We start from the raw sequence: 23,032 nt of genomic DNA, 5'->3' as shown, positions 1-23,032 counted from the left end.
GCCATAACTGTCAATGGTGGACGGATTAAGCATGGAGATGCTCGAGCGACCACAATTACCTTTTATACTTTTTTAAACATTTCTGATAAACAAAAACATCTCTAATAAGTGGCCTAACAGTCGGGATCAGCTTCATAGTCTTTCTCTGCACCGCCTTCAGAAGTCGGATGTTTTACTGACAACTACTGAACTCCATATACAAGGTGTGGTCCAACCAGCGCATATGATTTGAGTACCATCTCCCTGATTTGTATTCGGCAGTCCTGCTTATGCCGTTCAACAATTAATTGGGTTTGTCAATTGACATTCTGCATTAGTTGGACATGTTGATTACGCATGATCCCTTGGTGTTTTCTAGCTTCATCCATAGCTATTTTAACACTGCTCATGGAGTCCATGTGTTGCCCATTTCTCCATCCCACAGAAACACTATTTGTCTGCATCAAATTTCATTTGGTCAGCACATCTCCTGTAATGATACTTCCTTCAGACTAATAGTCATCTCAGAAGTACACAACATTCCACCCTTGCCATTCTCTGATTGGCACAGTGGGCAGCATGGCGGTACAGTGGTTAGCACTACTGCATCACAGTGACTGTGTGGAGTTTGCAAGTTTGCCCATATCTGTGTGGGTTTCCTCCGGATGCTCTGGTTTCCTTCCATAACTCAAAGATGTGCAGGTTAAGTGGACTGACCATGCTAACTCCAAAGATGTGCAGGTTATGTGGGGTTACGGGGATATAGTGGGAGGATGGACATAAATAGGGTGCTCTTTCGGTGAATCTGTGCAGACTTAACAGGCCGAATGGCCTCCTTCTGTACTGTAGGGATTCTATGATTGCTTGCCACCCACCATGCTGCCCCTCAATGTGAGGTCAGCTTCCATGTGTATGAAAAATCTACTTCACTGTCAACTTGCTCACCTCCACAAGGCCAACTGTGAACCCTACAGTGCTGAGGAGGCCATTTGGCCCATCACGTCTGTACCGACCCTCCAAAAGAACACTCTACCTAAGTCTACGCCCTCACCCTATCACCCCATATAACCGTTCGACATTAAGGGTTCTATCCACCTAATCTGCACATCTTTGGACTGTGGGAGGAAACAGGAGCACTCAGAGGTAAAACATGGGAGAATGTGCAAACTCCACACAGGCAGACACTCAAGGTCAGAACTGACCCCGGGTCCCTGGCGCTGTGAGGCAGCAGTGTGAACCACTATGCCACTGTGTTGCTCCAGAGCTTTCTGTGTCAATGTATCAGAGCTCTCCGCAACATATGTGTTTTGGAAAATACAGAATGTGTCATTTGAAACATAGAAGTCTGCCAATATCTGGTCTGGGAGAGTGCAGGGAAAGATCCCACAAGAGGTTGGTGGCAGCTGAAAAGAGCAGAAACTGTGGCCAGCTCTTCTGTCAAAAATGCAGTCAATTTCAGTCTGTCAGAATTGTTATTACAACCTGCAGCAGGAGAAAGGGAAAAAGAAAAAAAGTGTTTGCATAGATTTCTTTGTGCTGTTGAAATATTGTAATGGACTGCCCCTTTAAGCCCCGTAGTCCTTTCCCTATCGGAGGTCCCGATCTCTCCCTCCAAAAATCACTAAGCGCGGGCTTCCCTCGCTCCTCCCACTCCCCCCACGCGCGAGGCAGCAGCCATCAAGAGAGCAGCAGAAGAAGAAAGCAGCAGAACGCGAAGCAAGAACAGCTGACGGCCCGGGGGAGCTCCGCTCCCCTCAAGGAGGTGGACGGCTCAAAGAAACGGCAGCAAGAATGAGGAGGATGAGAAGGAAGATGTTTGTTGGTGGACTCAGCTGGGAAACAAGTAAGAAAGATTTAAGGGACTGCTTTTCTGGAGGTGGAGAGATTGTAGACTGCTTAATTAAAATGGATCCTGAAAGAGTAGACAGGGTATTGAATGGGGAGCACAAACTTGATGGGAGAGTTATTGATCCCAAGAAAGCTCAGGCTATGAAGGGCAAGGTTGAAATAAAATTGGCCCAATCTAAGGAAGTGTACCAGCAGCAGCACCAGCAGCAATGGGGAGGACAGAGGACAGAACACAGAGAACAGAGAAAACAGAGAAACAGCAACAGGAGAGAGGGGGAGGAGAATTAAAAGAGAGAGAGAGAGAGAGAGAGAGAGAGAGAGAGAGAGAGACAGCAACAGGAGAGAAGGGGAGGAGAACTACAAGAGAGAGAGCGTTTGAAGGTCCCTACAACAAACCAGCAGCATCCAGAATCACTAATCGTTTTTCCTTTCTGTAAAGAAAGTGTTTGCAACTTATTAAAAAAAAGTATAATAATAATAAAATAATTTAACCTGAAAAAGTGGTTATTAGCTTACTTCACTTCCTTAATAACGCAGGACCCAGGACATCGATGCTATTAAGGGGTAAGTAGGTAAAATCCTTCGGTGAAGGTATGGGTTATACCGGGGAATAACTTGGAAATATAGTTTGACCTGAATGGCACCCACTGAAGCCTGCATCAGAGTCAGGGAGTGAGAATCCCTGTTCACCATTTAGAATATTGGCCTTTTTTTTGGTATAGGGGGAATTCTAAGACAGTGGTGAATTTACAAAAACATATGAGTGAAGTGACAGATGCTAGAGTTCCTTTTTTACAAAGTCAAGAGGAATGATGGGCAACCTAGGCTCGTGCGTGGGCCACATGATGAAAGTCAGGCATGCTCACTAACCACAACCCCAACATTTAATACACGCCAAATATTTCATAATAAGTTCTGGAATTTGCTACATCATTGATATTTTAATAGAACTACCAACTTCAAATACTAATTTTTAAAAATAAATTTAGAGTACCCAATGCTTTTTTTTTCCAATTAAGGGGCAGTTTCACGTCGCCAATCCACCTACCCTGCACATCTTTGCGTTTGGGGGTGGGACACACGCAGACACGGGGAGAATGTGCAAACTCCATAGGGACTGTGACACGGGGCCGGGATCGAACCCAGATCCTCGGCGCCATGAGGCAGCAGTGCTAACCACTGCGCCGCCGTGCTATCCTTCAAATGGTAAAAATGAAAATAAACATTTACACTTTGGACAGAGAGTGCACGGCTCTCAGTCAACGTTGGGTGCGATCAGCATGCACCTCACTTCACTTGCCTGTTTTATGTACTTATAATTGCTTCAATCATATCAGAAAGTAACTACTGGGCAATGGTCAATGAACCAAATGTTGTGTGAAACACACTTGGAACCCAGATGGGCTGCATGTTGCTGCCCGGGCCACCGGTTGCCCACCTCTGGTCAAGAAGGATACAGCACTGGATGGAGACAGATGTGGACTGTCTTAAAAACTGATAGGAAATGGTCAACACAATAGCACAGCATTATGACGGACTGATGCTAAACAAGCACTCATGAAAGGGAGTTAAGGTGTGGAGTGCCTTGTGGATTGATGAGGATGTCTTCCAGTATGGTGTGGAGTGCCTTGTGCATTGAAGAGAATGTCTTCCATGATAGTGGAAGATGGGGTGAAGGAGAAAATACAACCACAGCTTTCCCTGCTGTAAACCTCCAGGGGCTAGCTGCAGGAGCATTTCAACTTGCATAAAACATGCAAACTCCAAATTAGTATTGTCAGCTCACAACAGCACTAAGCATAAACCACTTCAGCATAAAGCTATTGTAAGTGACATAATCATTGACAATCATTTCAAACCAAATTCTCAGGGCAGCGCTCAACAATGCGCAGGTTTCCTAAGTCAGAAAAGCTCCTTCACAACAGCAGAATATAACCTTGCTGCTCACGCACAGTTTACACCATGGATGTGGCAGGAAACCAGAGAGTTAATTACCATTATCAAATTCTTTACATCTCCCTGCCTGCACTGGTGAGTCAATGCCAACAAATTCCACTCTGACGTGGATTCATTACGATCCTGATCCAAGTCAAAACCTCAGTAACAGAGAGCCTGACACTGAAGTCAGAGGGGACAGGTCCCATATTTGGTCTGCAGTAGGTTAGCTGATCTCAGTTGAGGCTAAGTGCTACACTTGACCTTCCTATCATCAGTGAGAGAGTAGCAAAAAAATTAGCCACATTTTTGCTGCCGATTGCTATCCAGGGACCACCAACCATCTAGAATTCTCTCTCGTAAACCACTTTGCCTTTACTTTCATGTTGAAAGACAGCAGAGAATAGAATCAAACTCAACGTCCCAGGGAAAATAGCCCATCATCATTCGCTATCACATGAAGAAAGATATGGAAGAAGGTCACTAACCAAGGAATGACAAGTTAGCACATTTAGCACCTTTGAATGCAGGAAACCTTTATTTCTCTACAAGTTATATATGGAGAATGGGCCTGCCATCATACGACCCCAAATGACCCAAAGCACTCCCTCAGCAAGCAATTACACACCTCACAATTGATTCACAGATTTAGTGGTTATGACTTCACTAGGGTGGGGACTATATCTGCTTACTGCCAGAACATTTTTGTGACACTAAAGGAAAGTTGGGACTTTGGGAAAAACAAATTGTCTTCCTGTGTTGTGCTGCACCCCCACCCTGCACCAGAGCAAATACATGGGAAATTTTAAATCATCCATTCCAGGTAAAAGTTAAAAACAATCACCTTGATTCATTTGTCTGCAGAGCACAATAACCAACAGCGGATCAGGAAAGGAAATTTGCACCACTATTGCAGGAAAATCCTAAACAAAAAAGGAAGCAAACTGTAATTTTTGTTGGAAATCCAAGGATTTGTGTATGCAATTGGGGTAGCCACTTTGCACCAGCAATGTGTCATAAACATCAACAGGATAGGCAGTCAACTAACATAGAACATAGAATTTACAGTGCAGGAGGCCATTCGGCCCATCGAGTCTGCACCGGCTCTTGGAAAGAGCACCCTACCCGATGTCAACACCTCCACCTCCACCCTATCCCCATAACCCAGTAACCCCACCTAACACTAAGGGCAATTTTGGACACTAAGGACAATTTATCATGGCCACACCACCTAACCTGCACATCTTTGGACTTAACCCGAGCTTATAACTATTCACGGAGTAAGGATCTGGGAGAACTCCCTGCTCTTTTGCATGTTGCAACGTCTATGGGACAGGGATGTTTGTTTATTGTCTTGTGAAGGGCAAAGTTCTCAGACGGTGCGTAGTCGCAGTTCTGCAAGTTTTAGCTGTTCTGCTGGGACTTGATCAGCTGCACAAATACAGTATTTTAAATCTGATGCGCAATGTTTCCTTGTGCTGATATATTTTAACCTGGTGCTACATATTTTTCTCATCGAACCTTTGATTTGATACCCAAATTTTGAAGCAGCAGACTTTCACATGTAGTGCCAGCTCAACCTGTTACAGGGTGTGCAGGTGATCAAAGATAGGAGGGAACTAAGAAAGCATTGTAAAATTGGGTGGGTGTTCAAATATAAATATACACATACATACAAGGATATGAGAAATCCTGCAATGAAAATTCCAGTATATTCACATACATCACCCACTAATGCCTCCTCCTTTTGAGTTTTGTTTTAAAGCAGATCACACACCTTGGTATGTTTTGTGTTAAAGGTGTACAACTGCACGTTGCTGCTGGTGTACACCTTTTAGAAACTTCAAACAATCCAGAAAACGGTGGCACCAAGTCCTCTCCTATACAAGGCAAAGGAAGAAAATGACTTGCAATGACAGATTCTTCCAGGAACACATGGCATTCAAAAGTGCTTTAAAGCCAATGAATTACTTTGAAGTGTAGTCACTGTTGCAATGTAGGGTAACTTGGCATCCAACTTGTGTGCAAGTTCCTAAAACGTTAATAAGATACATGACCAGACAACGAATTGAAGCATAAATATTGGCCAGAACCCTAGAAGACCTACCCTACTACGAATATACAGGCACCAGAGAGGGCAGATGAGGCCTTGATTTAATCTGAAACATCGCATATCAATAACACGCTCAAGTGTCAGCCTGGATTTTGTGCTCAGATCTCTGGAGTGGAACTTGAACCTAAAACCTTCTGACTTAAACAAGAATGCTACCATTGAGGCAAACCTGGCACCCATAAGGTTCAGACTTTGCTAAGACCTACTGACCTTTAAGCTTGGCTTCGTCTTGAAATCTATCCATGGCCTCATCTTAGTAACGCACTTGTACCAACAACATTCACTCCTTTGACTCTGGCTCACTCTTGTTCAGTGCTCCACCCGTATAGATGAGCCACCAAAAACCACTATCATTTTGGAGCACACGTTCAACTACCACTTAAAATGTTCTCCCTTTCCACTTTTAAAGCAAATGCTCAGATACTTCTTTTACACAAGAAATACAACTTTAAAATATAGCCATAATGTGAACAGCTGCTATGCACAGGAAAAGAACAAATTTTGACAAGAAGCACACCAAATAAAAGTAATCACTGGTAACAGGAGAGACAGAATGTTAATCTTGTGTTAGATAATGCATTCACTACCCCATGTTCTATTAAGTGCCTGACAAAGTACTTGCACTGTGTTGTGTTAGTGTAACTGAAACACTTCCCCTGGAAGCAAAGCTAATCAATTTTATTTCTTTTTAGAATGAAATTTCTCTGGACCACACTCAGACTTTTCAAACTGTACTTACCACCAATGGCGGCTGCATTTTCAGCTGGCTAAACTCTGGAATTCCCTCCCTAATCTCCCCCCCCTCCCCATTCCCTCCTCCTTTAAGTAGTTCCTTAAAAAACCTACTTTAAACTACATTTTGATCGCCTGCTCTAAAATCGCCTTGTGACTAATGTCAATTTCAGTTTGATAACACTCTTGTGAAGTATCCTGGACTATTTTAACTACCTTAAAGGGCTTTTTATAAATATAAATTGTTGTGAGGGCTAGCCTTTCAAACATCCATTGCTAAATTTGCTCTTAGCGGGCAGCACGGTGCAACAGTGGTTATCACAGTTGCCTCGTGGTGCCAAGGTCGCAGGTTCGATCTCGGCTCTGGGTCACTCTCCGTGTGGAGTTTGCACATTCTCACAGTGTTTGCGTGGGTTTTGCCCTCACAACCCAAAGATGTGCAGGGTAGGTGGATTGGCTACGATAAAATTGCCCCTTAATTGGAAAAAATTAATTGGGTACTCTAAATTTCTTTTTTTTTTTAAATTGCACTTAGCTCAGGGTCAATTGTGGACCAGGAATAACAAAGCCAAATTTGACAGCGTTAATGCAAAACCATTTCCAATTAGGAAACAAATCAACACGTGGAATTGTGATATAATGGCCATCACGGAGACATGGTTGGTGGAGGGCAGGATTGGCAGCTCAACATCCCTGGATATAGAATCTTCAGGGGGGGCAAAGGAGGGGATAAAAGAGGAGGCATTAGTTAAGGAGTCAGTGATTGCGGTAGGAAAGATGATATCCTGGAAGGGACATCAAATGAAGCTTTGTAGGTAGAGCTTAGAAATAAAAAGGGACAACCACATTGATAGCTGTTTATTCTTGACCCCCAGATAGTCAGCGGGAAATTGAGGAGCCAATATGTGGGCAATTCGAGGAGTTGTGTAAAATATAACAATAGGGTAATTATATTAGATGATTTCAACTTCCCCAACATTAAATGGGATAGTCAAAGGGGCTTATAGTATTAGGGGCTTAGATGGAGTGTAGTTTTTAAAATGCATACAGGAGAACTTTAAGGTCAATATGTAGAGAGTCCAACAAGGGATGGTGCAGTGATGTACCTAATTCTGCGTAGTGAATCCAGACAGGTGGCTGAGGTGTTGGTGGGGGGAGCACGACCACAGCATGGTACAATTTAAGTTTGTTATGGACAAAGAAATGACAAGTGACAAGTTGCAAAAAAAGGTTTAGATTGGATTTCGGGGGAGTGAATGTTCGTGAAATATGGCAGCATCTGTACAAGGTGGACTGGGAAAAGTTACTTGGGAGGCAATCTACAGAGGGGCATTCAAAAAGGAAATGGGGAGGATACAGTCCCAACATGTTCCCTCAAGGGGCTGATAGGAATGAGTAACAAGTCCAGATAACCATGGATGGCCAGATATTCAGTATATGATGAGAAGGAAAAGAGAGGCCTTGGAGGAGCAAGTACAGGGGGAGCAGTCAGTGGAAGCATTAGTGGAGTATAGAAACTGCAGAATGGAGCTTAACAAAGCATTTAGGCGAGCAAAGAGATGATATGAGAAAGCTCCAGCTGGTCAAAGTAGGGAAAATCCCAAGATATTATATTAGTATATCAATGGGAAGAGGATAGCCAAGGTAAGAGTAGGGCCCATTAGGGACCAAGGGAAAATCTGCAGATGGAGCCAGAGAACATGTAGGGTGTTTACATCTGTCTTCACCAAGAGAATAAGGTTGGTAGTTATGGAACTCAGGGAGGGAGATTCTGAGGTTCTTGAGCAAATTTACATAGGGAGTGACAAGGTACTGGAGGTGTTGGCAGGCTCAAAAGTGGACAAGTCCCCAGAGTCCTGATTTATTGTGTCCCAGGCTGCTGTGGAAGGCGAGGGAGGAGATTGCAGGGGCTCTGACCCAAATTTTTAATTCCTCTCTAGTCATGAGGGAGGTGCCAGAGGACTGTAGAACAGCTAATGTGGTCCCACTATTTATGAAAAGTTGTAGAGATAAGCCATGGAACGACAGACCAGTGAGTCTCACATTAGTGGTAGGGAAACTACTGGAGAAAATTCTAAGAGGAGAATCTATCTCCATTTGAAGAGAGATCAAGGATAGTCAGCATGACTTTGTCAGAGGAAGGTCATGCCCAACAAATTTGATTGATTTTTTTTGAGGAGGTGACTAGGTGTCTAGATGAGGATAGTGCAGTTGTTGAACTTTATATGGATTTCATCAAAGCATTTGACAAGGTCCCACATTGAAGACTTATAAAGGCAATGCACATGGGATACTGGTAATTTGATATGAAATTGGCTTAGTTGCAGGAGGCAGAGTGTGATGACAGACGGCTGCTTTAGTGACAGGGAGCCAGTGTCAAGAGGCGTACCATTGGGATCTGTGCTGGGTACCCTATTATTTTTCATTTATATAAATGACATAGATGACTACGTGGGGGACAGGATTAATAAGTTTGCGGATGACAGAGATTGGTCGGGTGGTTGACAGTAAGGTTGGGTGTCTTGGGCTACAGGAATATATATAGATGGGGATGGCAACCGATGCAGGAAGTCAGAAGGTAGTAAAACAGGGACAGAAACAAAAGGCAGTAAGGAGGAAAGTGTAAGGCAGAGAAGCCATAGTCAAAAATAAGAAAGGGCGTCAGTACAAGGTAGAGTGACTATGGGGAGCTCAGTGAATAGGCCCAGTAATACTAAAAAGGAATAAAACGGGAAGTAAAAACATAAATGGAAAGCGAAGTGGCATGTTGTTACATGAAGATATGGTTTCAACGACAAGGAAAATTAGGAGAAAAGTTAAGAGGAAAATAACTTAGGGGAGGTTACTGATCAAGGTGTTAAGATTCAAAACAGAGGTATAAAAGCCAACATAAGTGTACTTCACCTGAATGCTCATAGTATTTGGAATAAGGTAAATGAGTTGATGGCGCAAATCATCGTGAATAATTGTGATTTATTGAAACATGGTTAAAGGATGGTCAAGACTGGGAGTTAAATATCCGAGGGTATCAAACTATTTGGAAGGACAGAGTGGATGGTAAGGGAGGTGGTGTAGCTCTGCTATTTAAGGATGGCGTCCAGGCAATAGTAAGGGATGAAATTGGTGCTATGGAGGATAAGGTTGAATCCATTTGGGTGGAAATCAGGAATAGTAAGGCGAAAAAGTTACTGATAGGAGTAGTCTATAGGCCATCAAATAGTAAGATTATGGTGGGGCAGGCAATAAACAAAGAAATAACTGATGCATGTAGAAATGGTACAGCAGTTATCATGGGGGATTTTAATCTACATGTCGATTGGTTTAACCAGGTCGGTCAAGGCAGCCTTCAGGAGGAGTTTATAGAATGTATCCGTGATAGTTTCTGAGAACAGTATGCAATGGAACCTATGAGGGAACAAGCAGTCCTAGATCTGGTCCTGAGACAGGATTGATGAATGATCTCAAAGTTAGGGATCCTCTCGGAAGGAGCGATCACAATATGGTGGAATTTAAAATACAGATGGAGGGTGAGAAGGTAAAATCAAACACTAGTGTTTCATGCTTAAACAAAGGAGATTACAATGGGGTGAGAGAAGAGCTAACTAACGTGGACTGCGAGCAAAGACTTTATGGTGAAACAGTTACATAGAACATAGAACAGTACAGCACAGAACAGGCCCTTCGGCCCTCGGTGTTGTGCCGAGCTTTGTCTGAAACCAAGATCAAGCTATCCCACTCCCTGTCATTCTGCTGTGCTCCATGTGCCTATCCAATAACCGCTGGAAAGTTCCTAAAGTGTCCGACTCCACTATCACAGCAGGCAGTCCATTCCACAACCTAACCACTCTGAGTAAAGAACCTACCTCGGATATCCTTCCTATATCTCCCACCTTGAACCCCCTTGTAACAGCTACATCCACCCGAGGAAACAGTCTCTGAACGTCCCCTCTATCTATACCCCTCATCATCTTATAAACCTCTATTAAGTCGTCTCTCATCCTCTTCCGCTCCAAAGAGAAAAGCCCTAGCTCCCTCAACCTTTCATCATAAGACCTACCTACCTAACCAGGCATCCTGGTAAATCGCCTTTGCACGCTTTCCAATGTTTCCACATCCTTCCTATACTGAGGTGACCAGAACTGCACACAATATTCCAAATGCGGTCTCACCAGGGTCATGTACAGTTGCAGCATAACCCCGCGGCTCTTAAACTCAAACGCCCTGTTAATAAACGCTAACACACTATAGGCCTTCTTCACGGCTCTATCCACTTGAGTGGCAACCTTCAGAGATCTGTGGACATAAACCCCAAGATCTCTGTTCCTCCACATTCTTCAGAGCCCTGCCGTTGACCCTGTAATCCTCATTACAATTTTTCCTACCAAAATGAATCACCTCGCACTTATCAGGGTTAAACTCCATCTGCCATTTTTCGGCCCAGCTCTGCATCCTATCAATGTCTCTTTGCAGCCTACAACAGCCCTCCATCTCATCCACTACTCCACCAATCTTGGTGTCATCAGCAAATTTTCTGACCCACCCTTCAGCCCCCTCCTCCAAGTCATTGATAAAAATCCCAAATAGCAGAGGACCCAGCACTGATCCCTGTGGTACACCGCTGGTAACTGGTCTCCAGTCTGAAAATTTTCCATCCACCACCACCCTCGGTCTTCTATGGGATAGGCTGTTACTTATCCAATTGGCCAAATTTCCCTCTATCCCACACCTCCTTACTTTCTTCTTGAGCCGACCATGGGGAACCTTATCAAACACCTTACTAAAATCCATGCATACGACATCAACTGCTCTACCTTCATCGACACACTTAGTTACCTCCTCAAAGAATTCAATCAAATTTGTGAGGCAAGACTTACCCTTCACAAATCCGTGTTGACTATCCCGGATTAAGCTGCATTTTTCCAAATGGTCATCAATCCTATCCTTCAGGACCTTTTCCATTAACTTACCAACCACCGAATTAAGACTAACAGGCCTATAATTACCAGGGTCATTCCTATTCCCTTTCTTGAACCCTATTCCCTTTCTTGAAAGTTGAGGAACAGTGGAGAACCTTCCAAGCGAATTTTCACAGTGCTCAGCAAAAGTTTATACCAACAAAAAGGAAGGATGGTAGAAAGAGGCAAAATCGACCGTGGATATCGAAGGAAATAAGGGAGAGTATCAAATTGAAAGAAAAAGCATACAAAGTGGCAAAGGTTACTGGGAGACTAGAGGACTGGGAAATCTTTAGGGGGCAACAAAAAGCTACTAAAAAAAGCTATAAAGAAGAGTAAGATAGATTATGAGAGTAAACATGCTCAGAATATAAAAACAGATAGTAAAAGTTTCTACAAATATATTAATCAAAAAAGAGTGGCTAAGGTAAATATTGATCCTTTAGAGGATGAGAAGGGAGATTTAATAATGGGAGATGAGGAAATGGCTGAGGAACTGAACAGGTCTTTTTTGTCAGTCTTCACAGTGGAAGACACAAATAACATGCCAGTGACTGACAGAAATCAGGCTATGACAGGTGAGGACCTTGTGATGACTGTTATCACGAAGGAGGTAGTGATGGGCAAGCTAATGGGGCTAAAGGTAGACAAGTCTCCTGGTCCTGATGGAATGCATCCCAGAGTGCTAAAAGAGATGGCTAGGGAAATTGCAAATGCACTAATGATAATTTACCAAAATTCACTAGACTCTGGGGTGGTCCCGACGGATTGGAAATTAGCAAACGTGACACCACTGTTTAAAAGAGGCAGGCAGAAAGCGGGTAATTATAGGCCAGTTAGCTTAACTTCGGTAGTAGGGAAGATGCTGGAATCTATATCAAGGAAGAAATAGCGAGGCATCTGGATGGAAATTGTCCCATTGGGCAGTTGCAGCATGGGTTCATAAAGGGCAGGTTGTGCCTAACTAATTTCGTGGAATTTTTTGAGGACATTACCAGTGCAGTAGATAACGGGGAGCCATTGGATGTGGTAGATCTAGATTTCTGGAAAGCTTTTGACAAGGTGCCACACAAAAGGTTGCTGCATAAGATAAAGATGCATGGCATTAAGTATAAAGTAGTAGCATGAACAGAGGATTGGTTAATTAATAGAAAGCAAAGAGTGGGAATTAATGGGTGTTTCTCTGGTTGGCAATCAGTAGTGAGTGGTGTCCCTCAGGGATCAGTGTTCACAATTTACATAGATGATTTGGAGTTGGGGACTAAGGGCAATGTGTCCAAGTTTGCAGACGGCACAAAGCTGAGTGGTAAAGCAAAAGGTGCAAAGGATACCAGATCTCTGCAGAGGGATTTGGATAGGTTAAGTGAATGGGCTAAGGTCTGGCAGATGGAATACAATGTTGACAAATGTGAGGTAATGCATTTTGATAGGAATAACAGCAAAATGAATTATTATTTGAATTATAAAATATTAAAACATGCTGCTGTGCAGAGAGACCTGGGTGTGCTAGTGCATGAGTCGCAAAAAGTTGGTTTACAGGTGCAACAGGTGATTAAGGCAAATGGAGTTTTGGCCTTCATTGCTAGAGGGATGGAGTTTAAGACTAGGGAGGTTATGCTGCAATTGTATAAGGTGTTAGTGAGGCCACACCTGGGGTAGTGTGTTCAGTTTTGGTCTCCTTACCGGAGAAAGGACGTACTGGCGCTGGAGGGTGTGCAGAGGAAATTCACTAGGTTAATCCCAGAACATAGAACATACAGTGCAGAAGGAGGCCACTTGGCCCATCGAGTCTGCACCGATCCACTTAAGCCCTCACTTCCACCCTATCCCCGTAACCCAATAACCCCTCCTAACCTTTTTGGTCACTAAGGACAATTTATCATGGCCAATCCACTTAACCTGCATATCTTTGGACTGTGGGAGGAAACCGGAACACCCAGAGGAAACCCACGCAGACACAGGGAGAACGTGCAGACTCCGCACAGACAGTGATCCAGCGGGGAATCGAACCTGGGACCCTGGCGCTGCGAAGCCACAGTGCTATCCACTTGTGCTACCCAGAGCTGAAGGGGTTGGATTACGAGGAGAGGTTGAGTAGACTGGGACTGTACTCGTTGGAATTTAGAAGGATGTGGGGGGGATCTTATAGAAACACATAAAATTATGAAGGGAATAGATAGGATAGATGCAGGCAGGTTTTTCCACTGGCGGTTGAAAGCAGAACTAGAGGGCATAGCCTCAAAATAAGGGGAAGTAGATTTAGGACTGAGTTTAGGAGGAACTTCTTCAACCAAAGGGTTGTGAATCTATGGAATTCCCTGCCCAGTGAAGCAGTTAAGGCTCCTTCATTGAATGTTTTTAAGATAAAGATAGATAGTTTTTTTGAAGAATAAAGGGATCAAGGGTTATGGTGTTCGGGCCAGAAAGTGGAGCTGAGTCCACAAAAGATCAGCCATGATCTCATTGAATGGCAGAGCAAGCTCGAGGGGCCAGATGGCCTACTCCTGCTCCTAGTTCTTATGTTCTTATGGATGGTCAAATGGGCAGATAAGAGGCAGGTGGAATTTAACACTCAAAAACATGAGGTGAGGCACTTTGAAAGGAGCAATTTGACAAGTATTCAATGAACAGCATGACACTGGGAGGTCCGAGGAACAAAGGGATCATGGCATGTTTATGCATAGATCTCTGAAGGCAGGAGGACAGGTTAATAGGGTGACAGGTGAAAAAGACATATGGGACACTTGCCTTTATCAGTCAAGGCATAGATTACAAAAGCAGGTGGTCATGTTGGAGTTGTATAGAACTTCGACGAGGCCACAGCTGGAGTACTGTATGCAATTCTGGTTGCCACATTATAGGAAGGATGTGACTGCACTGAAGGGGGTGCAGAGGAGATTCTTCAGGATGTTGCCTGGGATGGAATATTTAAGTTACGAAGAGAGGTTGGATAGGCTTGGGTTGTTTTGCTGGAGCAGAGAAGACTGGGGAGTGACCTGATTGAGAGTTACAAGATTAAAAGTGCATGGGCAGGGTGGAGAGGGAGCAGCCGCTTCCCTTAGTTGGAGGGTCAGTCACAAGGGGACACAAGTTCAAGGTGAGGGGCAGGAGGTTTAGGGAGTATTTGAGGAAACAAAATTTTACCCAGTGGGTGACGACGGTCTGGAATGCACTGCCTGGGAGGGTGGTAGAGGCAGGTTGCCTCACATCTCGTAAGAAGTACCTAGATGTGCATCTGGCACGTCATAAGATTCAAGGCTATGGGGCCAAGTGCTGGCAAGTGGGATTAAGTCGGTAGGTAGGTCAGGTGTTTTTCAGGCTCGATGGGCCTATGGACATCTTCTGCACTATATTTGTCTGCGTTTGTCATTCTGTGAAGTCACAATGCAACTAGGAGTGGGAGGAGGAAGGAGCCTGAAAAGTTTCACATCATCCAGTTTCCGGAGGCAACAGAATCCCACCCTAACATTAAATGGCAGACGTTTCAACTGCAGAGAGAGAACTAAATTCAGCACGTGCAGGAATTTTACATTTACGTTTTTGAACTCCCTTAATGGCTGAGGAAACCACATGTCAAGGCTGCTGCCGATGTAATCCAATATTTTTAAAATAAATTTAGAGTACCCAATTCATTTTTCCAATTAAGGGGCAATTTGGCGTGGCCAATCCACCTAGCTTGCACATTTTTGGGTTGTGGGGGCGAAACCCACGCAAACACGGGGAGACTGTGCAAACTCCACACGGACAGTGACCCAGAGCCGGGATCGAACCTGGAACCTCGGCGCCGTGAGGCCGCAGTGCTAACCCACTGTGCCACCGTGCTGCCCCGATGTAATCCAATATGATGGTTATACCTGCTGCAGCATTTATATTGTCACTGACCGAAAACAACAAAATGCTCTCTTTTGGTGAGGCTCTGAGGTACCAGCTCCTTTTCAATTCTACTGCCACATTGATGCCTGTGGCGGCAGCACACAGAACCAGCATTTTAAAGCACATTAATAAAAATAAAAGGATGGCAAATATTAAAAGACTTGAATTACATGTACTCAAAGAAATATTAGGAATTAGACTTTGAAGAAAGCAACCATATAATTGCTCTTCAACCTCCTCCAGCTCAAATCTGTAACTAAATTTAAAGCATTCAGAGAGTGTGGCAAGAAACACTATCAGAGGCAAAACTCAGGAATCAATTATAATCCATCCTTCGCCACAGTGAATAAGGATATTTATAGTGGTTTATTTAATTAAAATATTCAGTCATTTCTGCAGTCTAACAATGAAGCTCATTCTAGCGTCCTGTGACTCAGTCATACTTAACTGGTAAATTAAAGTCACTTTTAAACGGACAACAGAAAAGGGCAATTCTTATGCTAATGTGGAGCAGTTTATGTCCATATCATCATGACTGCACAGTTCTTCAGGCTTTTCACTTGAGAATCCAGAGCTTCCTCTTAGCAAAGTAAAGGGAGACCCAGTGGAAACACTGGACATTCTTGGCAGCTCAAAACAGTGCACACATTATGCAGCGATCGCCAAACACAGCATTTTGAAATGGAAAACAATGAAAATATTCTTTTACATTTTGCAACTCAGGACTGAGTCACTCAGATTTCAGGCTTCGGTCAATTTGAGTTTCTATTCGGAACAGGTTTAGCTGGTAATGATCACAGCTAGGATAACAGTGTGTAAAAAAAATGAAGGAATTGTCACTTCTAACGTGTAACGCAGTGCCACAGGCCAAGATGAGCCCTGGTCTGTTTCGAGTTTGCTAATTGAGCAGGGAGATGCACACAAGTTGAATGCACACAAGTTCAATTCAAGGTGCTGCATAGGGCCCACATGACTGGGACGAGGATGAGTAGGTTCTTTGGGGGTGAAGACAGGTGTGTCAGGTGCTCGGGGAGTCCAGCGAACCATGCCCATATGTTCTGGGCATGCCCGGCATTGGAGGAGTTCTGGAAGGGGGTGTCAAGGGTGGTGGGATCCAGGGTCAAGCCAGGATGGGGACTTGCGATCTTTGGGGTTGGGGTAGAGCCGGGAGTGCAGGAGGCGAAAGAGGCCGGTGTGCTGGCCTTTGCGTCCCTAGTAGCCCGGCGAAGGATTTTGCTACAATGGAAGGACGCGAGGCCCCCAAGCGTGGAACAACATAGAACAGTACAGCACAGAACAGGCCCTTCGGCCCTCGATGTTGTGCCGAGCAATGATCACCCCACTTAAACCCACGTAACCTGTATACCCGTAACCCAACAATCCCCCCATTAACCTTACACTACGGGCAATTTAGCATGGCCAATCCACCTAACCAGGTGGAGACCTGGATCAATGACATGGCGGGCTTCATTAAGCTTGAGAAGGTCAAATTCGCCCTGAGAGGATCGGTGCAAGGGTTCTTTAAACGGTGGCAACCTTTCCTCTACTTTCTGGCTCAACGATAGGGTACTGGGACAGTAGCAGCAGCAACCCGGGGGGGGCGGGACGTTGATTATGTTTGTTTATTTTACCTAAATTTGATTTATTTAATTTTAATTTATGGTTAAGTTCTCTTGTTGTTTGGGGGGGGATATATATGTGATGTTACGGTTTGGGGGGAATTGTGGGTGTTATGGGGCTGTTAGTTGCATATTACCGCTTGTTGCTATACTTGTTATATTTTTATATCTTCTGTTAAAAATTCCAATAAAAATTATTTTTTAAAAAAAAAGAGAAAGTATCAACTCCATTTACTTTGATGTAAAACGCAATATTTGGAGATTGCATTATGGTAACATTAGGTGGTCTGGACACAGGCAATTTGGGTGTTCAACTACACGTCAGTGTCACAGGTTTATGTCTCAAGCCTCTACTCATGAAGTTGCAGTCATCCACGGGGGGGTGGGGGGGGGGGGGGGGGGGGGAGGAGGTCCCCAAACAGGTGCCGGAATGTGGCGACTAGAGGCTTTTCATAGTAACTTCATTGAAGCCTACTTGTGACAATAAGCAATTATTATTATTATTACTATTATTAAATGCCACAAAGTAGATAACAGATGGAAGAGGATAACCTTGCTGGGATGCAGGGCTGTACAAAGTTGCCTAGGTAGAGAAAAGCAAGACCACAAAGGGTTAAAAATGAAAGCAAGAATTTTCAAATCTATATTGGGGCAGCACGGTAGCATGGTGGTTAGCATAAATGCTTCACAGCTCCAGGGTCCCAGGTTTGATTCCCGGCTGGGTCACTGTCTGTGCGGAGTCTGCACGTCCTCCCCGTGTGTGCGTGGGTTTCCTCCGGGTGCTCCGGTTTCCTCCCACAGTCCAAAGATGTGCGGGTTAGGTGGATTGGCTATGCTAAATTGCCCTTAGTGTCCTAAAAAATAAGGTTAATGGGGGGGGGTGTTGGGTTACTGGTATAGGGTGGATACGTTGACTTGAGTAGGGTGATCATCGCTCGGCACAACATCGAGGGCCGAAGGGCCTGTTCTGTGCTGTACTGTTCTAAGGATATTGCAGGGAGCTAGGTTGGCAAAAATAAATTGGGACAGACAGGATCCTTCAGTGCAGAGAGAGTGTAAGAGATTGGAATTAAGAGGTTTAAAACAAGCCTGCTGAAGCATCCGATATTAATGACTAAATAATGTGTATGTTAATTCAGCTCTTATTCAAATTAAGTAATTCCAAGCCAATCTCTCTTCTTCCTCAACTCCCTCTATTCTACAGCAAGCAATGAAAATGGCATCACTAATGAGAAAAATTCACATCAAATGGATTCCACAGTAATTAACTGTTGATTTAATTTGTAGTTTTTTATCACACCCCTTCAATGTATACATAGCATACAGCATAATGCCTTTGGCCAATTATAACACAGCTGCCAGTTACATTTTTAAACAAAAAGCCAATTTACCATGTATATACACACAAAGCCTTCCAATCTCACTTCAGATGTCTGTTCTAGACCTAAAAGAGCAAAGCTCAAGAGGTTTGCTGTCTCATCTGGGCTCCTGAATCACTTCTCACCATTGCCCTACATAAATCAAGCCCATATGGAAAGTGCAGAAGATGCTTTGAACTCCAAAGGGTACAATGCATTTAAACTCTTTTAGAACTTTCTTCAAATGATAACTGTTCAGTTACCTAAAATATCATACAAAAGAGGAGAATAAACCTTGATTGGAAAAAAATGATCAGACCAGCTGTCACACCCAACACTCCTATGTTAACCCTACAGCACTGGAGACAGGTAGATTTGGTTTGTTGGCATCCAGTATTTAGTCGAGAAAACATCTGAGTGGCATTATAGCTCATGGACCATTTATAAATGTAGGTACTTTTTCTTTTCAAAATTTAGATTAGCCAATTATTTTTTCCAATTAAGGGGCAATTTAGCGTGGCCAATCCACCTACTCTTGCACATTTTTGGGTTGTGGGGGCGAAACCCACGCAGACACGGGGAGAACATACAAACTCCACACGGACAGTGACCCAGAGCCGGGATCGAACCTGGGACCTCAGCGCCGTGAGGCGGTTGTGCTAACCACTAGGCCACCGTGCTGCCCTTGTAGGTACTTTTAAAATGCATTAAATGAGCAGAAACTCAAACCACAAATAGGACAAAGGCCAACTACAGACCCAAACTCATGCAGATCAAAAAAAGCCAAAACACACTAGGTCCTCTCAAACTGTTCAACCCTTCAGCTTTCTCTAAAGGCTTTCCAGCTCTTCCCATTCTCCAGATTTATGCCTTTCCATTCAATCAAGTCTGCACATGCTAATAGCACATTTTTACAGCTTAAAATCTTAAGTAAATACTAAATGGATACATAGGCACTCAGAATTCCTACAGTGCAGGAGATAATTTGGCCCATCGAGTCTACACCCTTCGAAAGTGCACTCTGACCATATCCACTCACCCGTCCACCCCACCCTACCCACATAACCTCATAAGCTAAACATGCACATCCCTGGACACGAATGTGCAATTTATCATGGCCAATCCACCTAACCTGCACAGCTTTGGACGGTGGTAGGAAACCCACACAGACATGGGGCAAACTCCACACAGACAATGACCCAAGGCCAGAAATGAACCCAGGTCCCTGACGCTGTGAAGCAGCAGTGCTAACCACCATGCATGACCATTTCTCAAAGCAACAGATCAATGATGCAAAAATAAACTCAAAGGACATAACGGATAGTGGCTATTAAGGAAAATACCCTTACCTTCTCACCATCAAACTGCAATTCATTAACACAAACATCCAAACTGGACATTAAACCCAATGTTAGATAACAGCGAATGCAACAGATTAAAATGTGCTCCCACCTCAATCGTAAAGAGCATTTAATCTCAAGGTTTGTTTTTTTGTTGACTGCACACCCTACCCTTAACAAAACCCAAATGCCTCCCCCTATTCCTATGATTCCCTACCAGCATGTTCACCAGTTAAAAAAAAACTGCTTTTTGATCATTCAATTGCCAATCACTGCCAAAAAAAAATACAACAAAGGCGGCTTCGATAGGCACAGAGGAGTTAATTGCAGGGACCCCGGGCTGGGCAGCCCCCTGGATGCCACTCATTCATTCCCATCATTGTCTCTGCGTCGCTCTCCTGGTCCCTACAGTAACTATGCCAACTACCAGGCGCCAACGCCAGATTTGCACAATCACAAATATCCTATCCCCCCCCCTCCTCCTCCTCACCAGTTTCAACCTCGGGATAATCTTTTAAACCTATCCTGTCCGAGCGGTCGGCCACATTTACCTCGAGTTGGCTCCCTTTCCTTTTTTTTGCCCCCTTATCGTTCTCGCGCTGTCGCCGGCTCCGAGCCTCTCGCTCTTCACTCACTCACACTGCCACCGGAAGCAACGCCCTGCGCCACCTGCGCCTGCGCCAATCCGAGGGGATGGGCGGGGCCAGGCCGGCGCCACCTGCGCCTGCGCCGGCCCCGCCCAACCCCCCCTCGGACCGGCACCGCCTGCGTCGACTCCGCCCACCCGCCCTGGGACCGGCCCCGCCCACCCGCCCTGGGACCGGCCCCGCCCACCCCCCCCCCTCGGACCGGCCCCGCCCACCCCCCCCCCTCGGACCGGCCCCGCCCACCCCCCCCCCTCGGACCGGCATCGCCCCCCTCCCCCTGATTGACAGCCCGTCCCACCAGTCGCGCTCCCCCTTAGTCGGCATCCGGGGAGTCCTCGTTTGGGAGCGTCAAATGGTGGTTTGGGCTGGAGGGAGGAATGAGCGGGTGGGGCCGCCAAGCACAGACGACAGTCACTGTTCGTTGAAAAGCCCTCGGGAACTGGATTGACTCCCAAAATGAGATGATTTTCCAGACGATTAACTGGCAGGCTGCTGTTGATTTCCAGGCGGGGCCTGCATTACTGGACAGCCACTTCCAGCAGGCACCGTGGGAGCTCCTGGAAACCAGTTGGATTTACCTGTCCTGACAAAAAAAAGAACATGGGGTTGCTTGCCCCAATATCACCAAACAAAATATGTCCCCTTTTTCTTATAAAGTGAGTGGCACAACTATTATTTTAGGGGATATGACCATTGCTGTCTACATCCATATTCATTGCCTATATTGTCCTTTGGGAGCATTGCATCCCTGCAGTGCAGAAGGAAGCCATTCGGCCCGTCGAGTGCACCGATCCTCCGAAAGAACACCCTACCTAACACCCCCGCCCCAGCCCCGTAACCCCACCTGACCTGTACATCTTTGGACACTACCAATCAATTAAGCATAGCCAATGTACAAAACCTGCATATCTTTGAAAGCTGGTGGCGAGCCTCCTTCTTGAGCCACTGCAGTCCATGTGGTGTAGGAAGTGATGTTAGGAAGGAAGCTCCAGAATGTTGACAAAGTGGTAGTGAAGGAATGGCAGATGGTACAGGACGGCGTGCAGCTTGGAGAGGAACATCTAGGTGGTAGTATTGAAACATAAACTAACAAGCAACTAAACCAGAAAACATCTAAAATTTAAATAATATTGTTGTTCCTAGTGTCCAGCCTGAACCTTCTGCATTGGCTTGCCCACCGGTTGTAGACAATCTCAAAGGTGCCAGTCGCCATGTTCCCCAGGGTCACCTGGGCACAAACAAGGTCTGGGAGAAAGGCAAGCAACCAGTGACCACCCCCATGGGCTACATTGAGTTTGTGATTGACATATCGTCATAGTTAGAATGATCAAACCTATAACTGAGGCTACATGATGCCACTGACTTTATTGCCCCTTGTGCCTTCTCTAATTTCCCACTTGAAGATGCTGAATTTTGCTAAGGTAGGATTCTACAGGTGTCCTTTAGTACTTTGCTCATTCCTCTTTGGCAAGTCTGGGTAACAAACTGCTGACAGACTATTTGTCAGGTCAGCTTTTTATAAGTCCCGAAAGATATGCTTGTTAGGTGAATTGGACACTGAATTCTCCCTCAGTGTACCCGAAGAGGCACCGGAATGTGACGACGAGGGGCTTTTCACAGTAACTTCATTGCAGTGTTAATGTAAGCCTACTTGTGACAATAAAGATTTTCATCTAACCTTTTTTTGCAGTTTGCAAATGTTATTGCAAGTCTGTCTGTTGCAATGAGCTCTTTTGGACATGATTCCTGCTCCAGGAGTCTGGATTGCTGACATTATTCACAAACCTTTCAAAAAGTTAGCTCCTATTAGACCATATCTGGAGTACGCATTCAGTTCCGGGTAACACACCTCAGGAAGGATATATTGGCCTGAAGGGGGTGCAGCCGGGCCACCTCAACCAAATGATACCAGGGCTAATAGGGTTAAATTATAATAGGTGTATAGACTAGACAGGTGTTGCCTTGTGTATGAATGCTTAAGGGATGATCTAATTGAAGTCTTTATGATTAAAGTTTGATAAAGTAGGTAGAGAGAAACCGTACCCTCTAGTGGAGGAATCAGGAATCATAAAATTGATATTTGGTTGTTCAGAGGTGATGGCAGGATGTACCTCCACACAAAGTCGTGGAAATCAGGAACTCTTCCAAAAAGCTGCCAAGGCCAATTGACACTTTCAAAACTGAAATACATAGATTTTTGTTCGACGAGGTTAATTAAGGGTTCAAAACCAATGCAAGTAGATGAAGTTAAGATACAGATCAACAAGTAGGGAGGGTGCTCTTTCCAAGGGCAGGTGCAGACTCGATGGGCTGAATGGCCTCCTTCTGCACTGTTGGGATTCTATGATCTCCCTGAATGGCAGTCTGGGCATAAGGGGCTGAATTTCTGTCTTCTGTTCCGACAAAATACGAAAGAAGCTTCAGCCGGACATCACCTTAGTTTGAACTGTAATGGGGGGGGAAAAAAATCAAACTGACAAAGTAAAAAATCTTGTGCATTCAAAACATCCCTTTAAATCCCATCACCTTCATCTGAAACTCTGTAGTCAACACTGTTGTTTTGTCCGTACACATGTCCATACATCTCTTCTAAATACAATAACATCAAACTCAAGCTTTCGCTTCTCATGGAT

At 44.7% G+C, this 23,032-nt stretch overlaps 1 protein-coding gene across 4 annotated transcripts in view; it reads right to left on the bottom strand.

Moving 5' to 3' along the window:
• coro1cb (coronin, actin binding protein, 1Cb) overlaps positions 1 to 23,032 on the bottom strand; it is a 255,758-nt gene that overhangs the window by 171,971 nt on the left and 60,755 nt on the right. Inside the window, exons 1-2 of one of the 4 annotated variants that reach the window (XM_038819376.1) lie at positions 20,304 to 20,429; positions 4,607 to 4,685 (exon numbers count right to left, since the gene is read on the bottom strand). The exons of 2 other annotated variants lie outside the window; for them this stretch is intronic. In XM_038819376.1, coding sequence (XP_038675304.1) covers positions 4,607 to 4,616 — 10 coding nt within the window. In that variant the 5' untranslated portion in view covers positions 4,617 to 4,685; positions 20,304 to 20,429. Of the gene's footprint in view, positions 1 to 4,606; positions 4,686 to 20,303; positions 20,440 to 23,032 lie in introns of those variants that run through there. One more of the 4 variants, XM_038819456.1, reaches the window with a different exon arrangement.

Source organism: Scyliorhinus canicula, chromosome 1, assembly GCF_902713615.1.
Source record: "Scyliorhinus canicula chromosome 1, sScyCan1.1, whole genome shotgun sequence".
Classification (NCBI taxonomy): Eukaryota; Metazoa; Chordata; class Chondrichthyes; order Carcharhiniformes; family Scyliorhinidae; genus Scyliorhinus; species Scyliorhinus canicula.
This window is presented reverse-complemented; position numbering and strand designations above follow the sequence as displayed.